Below are 12,494 nucleotides of genomic sequence, written 5' to 3'. Positions count from 1 at the left end.
ATTAGAAAATAAACCCTACAATAACAAATATTACTACCATTTGTTACTTTCACAATGGAACTTGAACAAAAGGCTGTAAATATGGATTAGTATATTGGGGGTTAAATGCATACATGCCAGCCATTATGCTTTTGTCGTAACCATTATGCCTGTGGTTTTTGTTATAACAAATTATGTTTTATGTTCTCCAGTATATGGATTACACTATTTTGGTAAATAAAAAAACAAAGTCAATAAAAATTAGTAAAAAGTTGTGTTCATCATTTTTAGTATCATCTATTTAATTCCACTTGTATAAATTTGAGAATGTGCTTTAAAAACATCTGCATAAGAAATTTCTATTTACAGCAACTGTGTATGACCAATTTTATTTCCAAGAAAATAGATAGGTTTCATCAATTTGAACTTAGCCTAACAGAATCATTTACAATAAAATTAGTTAGCGAACCAGACTATGGTTTTATAGAAAATGAACCTAGATTATAAGTAAAACACTTCATGGTGTGACTTGTGAATGTTATACGACAGAAAATGTTTGTGTAGATGGATCTTGCACATTTCGAAACATGTGAGACCAGAAAAAAGGACTAATCAGCACCATTTTACCAACTTTAAAAGAATATGAGAGTAATGAAATACAGCACTCAGTATTGAGCATATGAATGCTCATTGGAAATTTTTTTATTAACTTCGTGATCATACAGTTCTGTAATTAAGATGCCTCGCCCGATATTTTTGTTTTTGAGGGAGCATGTTCCCAAGTCGACTGATGGGATATCAATTTTAATACATGAATATTTAAAGAATTACAAAATAAGTAAAACTCACAAGGTTTTGTGTCTCTTTATTCCTGGCATTATAATGGACATTTATCCACTTCATGTATGCCCAACATGCTTATGAGAGGGGACTGCAACTTTTGCTGGTGGAACTCCTATTTTCAGCAATATTCTAGTGCGAACTCTCTCTCTCTCAAAACTTACAGGATAAACTATAAAGTGGGAATCTTTAAAATTCCAATGTGGTGGGCCTCAAGACTCCATAAAATATCAATTTAACAGAAGCCCTGCATGTGACATCTGTTTTGCTGTCCTGGCATTGTAAGCATGATGTAATATCTGTCATTGTGCTGGCATTGTAAGCATGATGTAATATCTGTGTCACTGTCCTGGCATTGTAAGCATGCATGTAATATCTGTGTCACTGTCCTGGCATTGTAAGCATACATGTAATATCTGTGTCACTGTCCTGGCATTGTAAGCATACATGTAATATCTGTGTCACTGTCCTGGCATTGTAAGCATACATGTAATATCTGTGTCACGGTGCTGGCATTGTAAACATGCTGCAAGATTAATAATACTACCTGAATATATTACACAAGTTTTGCACATTCTGTGTATGATCTTGTTACAAAGTATGAAACGTGTTTGTAATTACTGACCCCTGAAACCTAAATTCCAAACAGCCTAAAAATGTAGAAAAGGAATATACACAAACATGGGATCATCAGGTTTTCTGTACTATTGTTGTTGTTGTTGTGGGGTTTAACTCTGTTTTTCAGCACATGATAGGATATCTATGGTGGCCAGTATTAATGGTAAAGGAAGAACCCGGGAAAACCCCGGAAAGATCCACCGACCCACGAGAAGCTACTGGCAAGCTTTCTCACATTCCCACATTGTCTGAATCAGAGACTTGAACCGACGCAGACAGGCGAAATGGCAGTGATCCATAACAGAGAGCACTTTAGACCACTTACGGCCCCATTTTCTGTACTAACTTTAAATCTTCAAACTATCCTGCACAACCAAGTCATGTTAAATGACATACAATTTTAAATGATTAATGTTATACTTTATATAACCGTCTCTGACTAAATAATGGTTCCACTGTTTTGTCACTAAGACTGGTCATTTCTCTTGTTGTGTAATGTAACCAGTCAGATAATTAACATTTAGTAGACATATAATATGCAAAAGAATGCAAAATATTTAATAATTTTACTTAAGAAACATACTGATACATCATCATTAAGTGCTATCACATTAATATATTTTCACACCCATGATGCACTATAATCATGCATAGACTGCATTGAAGGAATACTCTTCAAAACAAATACACAGACAGCACTGATACACTATTCTTAACAAATGCATACCTTTCCCAGCCTTACTGCACACTGCTGCTGCAAGCAAAACCTGAAATAAATAGATATGTTTAAGATTTCAGAGCTTGGAAGAATAAAAAGCTGGTTAGTATCCTGTGAGTAAAATGGCTCAATCACATATACTGGTCAAAACCGGTTAAAACAATCACCTCCATATAGCAAGTACTTTTTTTTATTTAGGTAGGGCCCAACAGTACCTCTGCTTCACAAGTGTGTGTGTGATTTGGATTTTTAACATAGCTTTAACAATTTTCAGTAATATCACAATGTCAGCAGTGTAGCAGTTTATAATGATGTCTAGCACAGGGGCATCATGCTGCAGACATGTAACATGATGTCTCACCCAGTCACATTATCCTGACACAAGGTCGACCAGTCCTAACACTAACCTCTTAATGCTGAGCACCAAGCGAGGCCGTTGTTAGTACCATTTTTATAAGTCTTTGGTATGACTCGGCAGGGGATTAAACCCACGACCTCCTGCATCTGAGGTGGATGCTCTAACCTGATTTACAAGTTAATACATGTAAATATTTCCCTATATGTATAACTTAGTACATGAATATGTTACCTGTATATATAAGTTAATACATAAATATGTTACCTGTATGTATAAGTTGATACATGAATATGTTACCTGTATGTAAGGGTCACCTGCTTATAAAGACTTTAAGCCATTCATGCAACCTCTATAAACAGATCAAACTTGCACATCTGGTGGGAATGCTGGTGAAAAGTGCTTTGCTTTATGGTATTGTATATGCCTCATGCAAATCCAACAAAACAGACCCTGAATTGCCATCATATAGTGTGCCAACAGATCAGGGTCTATGTTGTTTGTTCTACTGGTTACTCCTGGCAGACTGTGCAGACCTAGATCTGCCTGTGCATTATGTGGAGGCAAATCTGGGTGTGTGCTGTTGGACTATAAATGAGTATATACAGTAATAGTTTAATCCTTAACAATTAAATCTTAATAAATCTTTATAAGCTTTATCATAAAAAGACCAGATACTTAACAACATACTACTATAACAATAAACTGTTGTTTTCTCTACCAGTAATAATAATGTTTCACATTAATCAATACTCAAGGGCAAACAAACATTAAATCTACATAGATATATCAAACTGGAACCCAAAATATTCCAAATTATATAGAAAACTTTCACAGCTATCCAGGACAAATTGTATTTTTCTTTGTTCTCTGTGGTCACAAAAACTGCTTCTAATTGAAAGGTTAAAATGCCCATTATTACACTACTAATAGCCAACAAAACATTGTCATGAGTAAATGTTATGAGTAACAACAAATATCAGCACCACATAATTTGTAATCCTATCTAGGGATTGTTATAACAAATATAGAAAGTGAGTGGTCATATTAAGATTAAGAAAGCACGTTTCTAAAAATAGATGCACTCATATTGCATGTGTCCACCATATTTCCATGCATGTACTTGGGTGTGTGCTGATTACTGTAATCTTCAGTTCATGAATTTTAATGGACAGAAGTGCCTAGATTACATCATTTCAATTACAAATAGGTATAACCAATGTTGGTGAGAACGATTGCCAGTAACTTCATATGGGTTGGTGGTTCTTCCCTGGGGTTTCCTGGGTTCTTCCTTCAGCAGTTATACTGGCCACCATGTATAGTGCTGAAACATGGCATTAAACCAGGGGTCTCAAATTCAAACAACCCTGAGGGCCACAAGAGGGCATATTTGATGGCCCAGGGGCTGCACCACCAATCATACTGCAGCCAACAGGACACAGCCTGGTGGGCCCCATGTCTGAGACCCCTGCATTAAACCCACAAGAAGTGTAAAAATGTAATCTACTGCCACTAGAACAAGCAGTGCTCAGAAAATCTGACAGCCTGATGCCCAGGGCCCTCTAATTTTAGACAAGGCTGATGGGGTTTTACTTTGTGAAGCATGCCAGCAAAATATTAGATAATGGTGGGTGGATGATGCTATTAATTCTTTGCACATACTGCAAACAACACATCGACATATTTCAACTTGGTTCTGACCAGGATTCACTCAGAGAATCCAGCAGAGACATTTGAACACCAGGACCAGCCATTCCCTTCAAACTCCTTTGAACCCTAGTAGCTACTGCATAGCTGTGTGACAGTATTAAAATAGGGGGAAATTTTTGGGTGGAAATGGAGTCTGGGATGTTAGATTTTGTTTAAGTCACCAGCTCTAGGCCTGTGTCTAAAACAAATTATTCTTCAAGCACTGACAAGCAATTAGATTTTTTGTACTTTTGTACATTACTCATCTGTTAGTTTGAATGGATGAACATGATATTATATTAAGACAGTGAATGGATGAAAGCTATGATATTAACCTGTAGTTGTTTCAGTTGCATGTAATATATTTTTTGCTTTCAAATTAATTTAGAAAGGTTTTGTAATGCAATTTTCTAGTGAAGTATTTGAACATAATTTTGCAATTTACGTGGCAACTGAATAAGTATACCTGTTTGAAATTACAATACTGAAATCTACTTATTCATATCAGTTAAAATTAACTTAAAATGTATACTTAATTGTGCGACCACAATACACTCTATGTCTCTCCATATAAATATTCACATTTTCAAGCATGAATGCAATCAAATAAATAAAATTCAATCATACAAAATGTGTTTATAATATGCATGTAACAGATAATTTTCTACTTCAAGATAAAGTATTCCTTTAACCAAATTAAAATGCAGTTATGCATAACGAGAAATAGTGGACAGTTTGAACAATGGAACCACAGTACATATACATACATTATATAAATAATGCTCAAAATTAATGATAACTCACTATCACACAGTCAGTGATAAAACCCAGCAGTCACATATCTGTTGGGAGAGGAAAATTACAGCTAGTCACCTCTCATAGCAATTATGAAGTGACTACAAAGGGTCAGATGAAACTTGGACTATATATTGCTAGGTACCTGTGGGTTTCATCGGTATTTTTCACACAATACTAGTATAATTTCTGAGTAAGAAGTATCGTAAACAATACTGGTACATTCAGTATTGCGTTCGTGTTCTACATGTGATCCAAAGGAACATGTCATGATCACCACAAATTGGGTGACACATGCCAAAATTGTCACCCACCCTCAATACATTGTACAGTCACTTGACAGGCTGGTCCTCTGCGTCTAACAGCTATTTAAAAAATTCAGTTAGATAGCAAACGTGAAATATATATTTGTGTGTGATTATTTGAAATACTAGAAGCATTACCATCTTGCAACAACAGCAACGTCAAAATCACTTGGATTTGTTTGGACAGCAGTGCTACAGCTCCTCAATATGGCCACGTCAAGGTTATATATCAATGCGCGTGCCGGTAACTCGAGCTTATTTGTGTAATAAGCTTAATATCTTAAATAAATTATAAATTTTGTGTGTCTGTTTTATCTCAAATTGTGCTCTTTTAGCATATGAACGGTTCAGTCAAAGTATATAAACGTGAAATATATGGAACTATTTCTATACAAATGCCAGGAAGTTATTATACGTCCACCGTGGCCGGAACTCAATTGGAGAGACAGTAAAATACTCGACTAGAACGCATTTGTTGTGTACTAAAACGAGAAACTAAAAACCTTTGACTAAAAAATTTTAAACAAAAATTAAAGAAGAAGAAAAGGGAGACGAAGAATAACGCAAGCAGTAGTAACACGAATTCATCCAGCTATACTTTATAAAATAAGCTCTCGAATCCAAAGTTAGTACCTGTCCATTTTCTCACTACCAATCCTGACACGCCCGATAATTAAGCATCAATAAATTGTATTATTACTCATTTAAAAAATGTAAATCCAAGCAAAGGTCAAACAAAATTAGGACGTTAGTTCTGCAGTCAAGTTAGGAAAAGAACTGGCGATATTTAAACGCTCCCTTCTGACACGCCCATTGCCAACAAAAAAATGATCAACAGTTAACATATATATATATATATATATATATATATATATATATATATATATATATATATATATATATATATATATATATATATAGCCTTTTCCTTTTGGCGGACAAATGAACTATTAATATGTGTTTACAAGCCTTAAATCGGTCTTAATAATAAACCTATTGACACGTTTGGGGTAATTTCCACTGGGTGATTGAGTCAGGTGGGTTCTGTGGCGACTTGTGAAATTTGTCATGTGGAAGGTGTTGCGACAGAAATCGAGTAGGAAAATATTGCGATGTAGAGCCGTAGTGTGGATATAAGGATAAATGATTTAATCCTAATCAGTCTGCGTGTGTATTTAATGTTGTGTTTATATATAATTTGAGAGAAACCATTTGTTTGGATTATTCATCGGAATTATAAAAGCTCATGTGACTGGACTAAAATGTTATTCTGGATTATTCTGAATTTACTCAGAGGAGTTTTGGACAATGCCATTGTAATACATCAAGTCTGTTGGCCCTTGAACACATTAAAAACTACTGGTACGTCAGCACATTTAGAATCTTGAATTCATTCGGAACACTCGAATCTTTTAAAAGTTATGTAGAACGATTTAGGATTATTATGGATTTAATTCATAATGCTCTAAGTTTCTCTTAAATTTTCATCTTATAACTTAGAAAATTAAACTATTTATTATGTTACAAAACTTGCTGGTTTTGTTTCTTTCTGCTACTTAGTATAAGACTACAGATTTGTAACAGAGTCCCTGGACCACATATTAATTTCTGGATCTTAAAATTAAACACGAAACTCCCGAGTTCCTGGATCACATATTAATTTCTGGATTTTAAAATTAAACACGAAACTGCTGAGTTCCTGTGCCACATACTAGTTTATTGATCGTGCACAACACATACCAAGAAATATGATAAGGAGAGCGAATATGAAAAATAGCAAATGACTCATCGCTGTGCGATCGGTTTTCTATGATCCGGTGAATTAGACATTTTCTTATCCTATTATTGTAAACATTTATAGAGCAAGCATCAACGGTGATATATACAGACTTTACATCAGGTTTAATAAATTTATTCCATTATAATTACAATATTAATAATTATCTTACTGGTGTAAATTAATAATAATAATAATACAAAGTGTAATGAAAGTGTGTAGATATCACAAAACAAAGACAGAGAGACAAATCGTACAGCCTCTGCAAACTAAATAACCAAATAATGCCAGTAAGTAAAAGCCTATATAAGGAATTTGAAAGTTTTACTAAGCAAGTTCGGTTAAATTATTGTATTTTGTTGAAGTCAGCAGGTTAAATCTTGCACTTGGAAAAACAATTTTGGATGTAATTCAACACAGCTGTACTCTCTAGTCGATTCATTCATTCAAGAATTTGGATTTCTTTGTCCGAGTCGAGGGCTGTGAACTCAGATCGGTGCCAAGAATATGACATGACATTGTTTCAAATTGCAGCTGTTTCATATGCAGATAGGTACACCTTTTTTAAACCTCTAATCTGAAGTGATTTGGTGACATCCCAGCCGATTCTGACATAAAACAAAAACAGAAAAACGGGGTCGTAGCCCTCCCAGTGTACTGTTAAAAGGACCTTGAATGGTGTCTCTGGAGGCGATCAGGTGTATCAATCCAGAGATGGTTGTCCCCATGCATTGACATATTACAAAGTGCAGAATGACTCTTGCAAACATTTTTGTGGCGATACTAATTTAAAACGTCGATGACGAAACGAGGAAAATATATATTTTCGATCAATTAATGCAAGAGCAAGTTTAAGCAAAATTACGCCACGCCCACATTAATACCAGTTCAAACTATAAAGGGATTGAGATTAATTGAAGAGAAAATTAGTACATAATTTACGGTTGTAAGACACTAGATCTGTCTGATTGTTTGAATATCAATTAACCATTTTTAAAGAACGTCGTAATTAGAAAACTTATATATATATATACCTGGCCCTGTGAATGTACAGATAAACGTAACGATAATATGCATGAAACGGCCAACTCAGGAGGTTGAGAAAATACCGTAGAACAGACATGCGAACAGAGGTGAAATTTACGCTGTCATGAAAATTTATTTGACATTGAAATAATGAAAATAGATGGCATATGGATAGCTGAAAACGAATTTAATATATTCGTAAATGTGTACGAAATATTGCAGGGGGTGAAGGTGACAGCGGTGGCGAGAGAAATGACATTAAACCGGTTTGATTAGAGAAAGTCAGACACGCTGGCATGTTGATCATATTAGCTTCAAACAGTGATACGCAATTACAATCTGGCTTCAGACAGTGATACGCAATTACAATCTGGCGGGACGATGGAATGAAATGAGAGTAGAGACTTTGGTTGATGGAATCTTCGGAATTCAGAAATATTAAACAACAGGAACAGGAACTTTGACATCTACAAGCACAAAAACGGTGAACTAAAACAACTAAAATATGACTATAAGCTCACGATCCCCCACAAACAAATACAAATCTACCATGACGTTGAGATTGTTGATACTACACCTGTGGAACAGCATCCATACAGGACGAGTCCTGTTAAGCAGGAATGTTTGATAAAAGAGATTCATTACTTACCCGAGAATGATTTGATAGAACCTAGTAAAGGTAAATAGAGTTCACCGTGTTTTCTTGTGTCTAAGCCGGATAATACATTCCGAATATGTACTGATTAATGAATATTCAACAGTGTCACCACGACAGATTCGTTACCGATGTCAAAAATCAATGATTACATGGACAAGACTGGAAATACAATATATATTAACAATTTTGATTTTTAAAAAGGATTCTGGCAAATTACACTCACCAAGAGCGTAAAGAATACTTAAGTGTTTGCAACTCCAGATGAACTTTATCCATATAAAATGATGCCTTTTGCCATGAAACATTCTTAGTCCACATTCGAGCGTTTAATGAACATGATGATACGATCTACATATCCTTGATGCATACATTGATGACATCATCTACCACGATACATTGAAAGAGCACTTGGAAACCATTCTAAAATTCTTTGATCGGCTGAGTAAGGCCAATTTGACAAATAATTTATATAAAATTTAATTTTGCTGTGCTTGTGTTACATTTTTAGGACATATCGTGGGACATCGTAAACCTGCACACCCTAAGTCAAAGCTATGTTAGATTTCCCATTGCCTGTTAGTAAAACAGCAACTGATGACTTTGGTAAGGTTGGGTATTATATGAAATTTTGCTCAAATTTTTCCATAATTGATGAACCGCTGACAAATGACTTGAGTAAAAATGTCAGTTTCATTGGTCTGACAAATGGCAGGACACTTTTGAAAAATGAAGGGCATACTTAAGAGTGCGTAAGTTATTCAAGCTCCAATTCTCAGTCAGTTGTTTCAAATTGTCTGTCGATGAAAGTGATGCTGGGGTTGTTGTAAAATCGATTCAAGAAGACAAAAATGGTGTGGATCATTCATTATGCTACTTTTTTTTATATAAAACAAACCAAATAACCACCAGAGAAATTATTTCTCAATCGAGAAGGAACGTACGGCTTTGATACTTGCTTTGCAAAACTTTGAAGTTTATATTAGTTTATCTCTTCTCCGTTTATTTTATCCAGTGATCACAACCCCGTTACTTTCAGTAACGAATTGAAAAAACTAGATTGAGAGAATGTTAAGAAAAAACAATCTGATTGCAAGTGTAACGAAATGCTATGCTGCTTTATTCATGTTTTGTGGCATTCATAAGATATTTTGCTTTGATATTATCAATCTATCATATTTGTCTAATACGTAAAAATAAGCTTTATTGTAAACAACTCTCTTTTTCTTTGTGAGGGGAGGTGTTATGCGTATTATGCATATGTAATTTATTTTGTGTGCTTTACTTTTGTCCGTGATAGAGATTCTGTGACATGCCGGAATATCATATAATTTTTAAAGTTGTTTACTGATATTTAAGTTCAAGGCTGAGCCTTGTTTACAAACTTAGAATGTCATTGAAGCCACATCCTGGTCATTTTATGATATCTTAAGTCTTTAAATGAGGTTGGCGTTCGTTCCGATCTTAAGGTCTATTTGTGGAATTATTATCGGCTGTCTTCAAATATAATTTGAGAAGAATCGTGTATTTAAAAATTATTAAAAGGATTTACAAATTGCTCATAGCCATTTTGGTCGAAAACACGATTTTTATTATAGTTAATTTTTTCAAAGACATTCTAGATTATAACATTGTGATACATCAAGACTGCTGGTGCATAAACCTATTTAATTCGTACATCATACAATTCTATACCGGAATTCATTTGGAACAGTTTATACTTTTGGACTTGTGAAAGAACTTTCATGATTATTTGTCATTTAATTCAAATACTATACGCTTCATACACATCTGCAATCAGATTGTCTGTTAAATTTTCACTTTATCACACTGATAAAATCCAGAATGTCATTCTATGACTTCTCAATAATCCCAAAATAATGACTTTGTCCTAATGGCGATGAGCACTTTGCAAATCGAAAGAATAAATAAATAAATAAATAAATAAATAAATAAACAAATGAATAAATAAATAAATAAAAACAGAACACAAATGAAAGACTGATTGTAGTGGACAGATCTTAAAATAGGAATAAATAAACAATCTCTAAGAAACAATAACAGGACCAGTGTAAGGGTCAAAAGTTCCTTTCCAGAAGTTGTAAAATTTGTTTAATAAAAAACCATGATAAATATCAGATAGACAGGAATTTCCAAAGGGAAAAACTAAGTTTTGAACTCAGATCCAAGTAAACATGCTTGCATATATTATTTTTATGTTTAGTCTACAGACATGGAGAAAAGTGAACTATGTAATATGTTGTTTAAAAAATTACACTTACAATCATTAATCATGGAAAAATTTAAACACACAATATAGATATATATAGCACAGTACAGATACATCGGACACTTTATAGGGATGACTAAACAGGACATCAGCTCAAAACCCGATTTTAATAAATTTGATGTTACCCTTTGAAATCGACACAGACAGAAGGTGCATGTAAAAAAAACACACAATCCCAGAAATTTGTCCCAATTTCGAACACAATTATTGAATTTTAATAAATATACATATTTAGCCTTTCAAATACCTTTCAAATACACGTGATTTATTATTTACGTAAGAGGTAACCCGTAGTTTTCTGGAAAAGTGATTCTTTGGTAAATGTGGATTGTTTTGAAAATTACTATATACAATAATACTTGTAATATTCAAAAATTAAACATTTTCTGTTCAATGGGACCACCTGATCGATTTTATCAATAAATCATTCATATTTTATGCAGATTTGAATACTGGGGAATGTTATAAATTAAGAATAATATCAGCAATCGTTTTCTTTTCTCTCTGGTGGACTAGGGGCCCCGAGTGGCCGAGTGGTCTAAAGCTCTTACCGTTCCGGATCACTGTCACCTCTGTCTGCCTATCTTGTGCTGGAAATGGCGTTAAACCCTAGAACAACAACAACAACTCTGGTGGACTACGTGGTTAGAGCGTCCGTCAGTAGTGTATGGGGACGATATAGCGAAAGTAGAAAATACATTACAGACCCCCCCCCCCCGACGATATAGCGACAAGACTTTTCAGATCACCTCAGAACGTTATAGCGACAAGGGAAATTGAACATGGGAAATATTGGGACTGTATAGCGACAAGGGAAAGTGGGGTTGTTTTATAGGGATAATAGGAATGGAACAGGTCAGGTGACGTCACGGTACTGGATATTGGTAATAATGTAGCAAATGGCTGACCTGAATACGCGTTACTCTAGGGAGAGACAAATACAGAAGAGATATAGACATATACATATATAACACATACAACACATATGCATAGATTGATACCGTAGGGCTAATGAGAACATATAAGGAAATACACCCTGGAAATTATAGGGACAAGGGGAAGTTAAGATGGTGAAATTTAACATGGGTGGGGCTATAGCGGGACAATGGAAAGTTTAACATAGGTTGGGAATGTATAGGGACAAGGGGAATATAACATAGGGCATTATAGCGACAATGGATTGGGACGGTCCAGGGACAAGGGGAATTGAACATGGGACTATATAGGGACAAGAGCACCTTCAACATGGATGGTCCTGTCTAGGGACAATGGATGGTAGAGGGAAAAGCACAACATAGACAGAGATAACACAAGCCAGAGATTTATATATGAAGCATTACTTGGACCTGAAATTATGTTGGCGGTGTTCATAAATTTGCATAATTGTAATGATACTATAAATAGCTATAACCAAGGAAAAGACCAACTATAAATAGCTATAACCAAG

General features: G+C 34.7%; 1 protein-coding gene across 1 annotated transcript in view; it reads right to left on the bottom strand.

The window, feature by feature from the left end:
- LOC149793020 (coatomer subunit delta-like) overlaps positions 1–5,589 on the bottom strand; it is a 35,595-nt gene extending 30,006 nt beyond the window's left edge. Inside the window, exons 1-2 of the mRNA XM_089966895.1 lie at positions 5,438–5,589; positions 2,165–2,204 (exon numbers count right to left, since the gene is read on the bottom strand). Coding sequence (XP_089823021.1) covers positions 2,165–2,204; positions 5,438–5,440 — 43 coding nt within the window. The 5' untranslated portion in view covers positions 5,441–5,589. The remainder of the gene's footprint in view (positions 1–2,164; positions 2,205–5,437) is intronic.
- Between the last annotated feature and the right edge of the window lie 6,905 nt (positions 5,590–12,494).

This window comes from Sinohyriopsis cumingii, chromosome 8, assembly GCF_028554795.1.
Source record: "Sinohyriopsis cumingii isolate HCF-2022 chromosome 8, ASM2855479v2, whole genome shotgun sequence".
Lineage (NCBI taxonomy): Eukaryota > Metazoa > Mollusca > Bivalvia > Unionida > Unionidae > Sinohyriopsis > Sinohyriopsis cumingii.
Note: the sequence above shows the minus strand (reverse complement) of the source record. Positions and strands in the feature narration are given on the sequence as shown.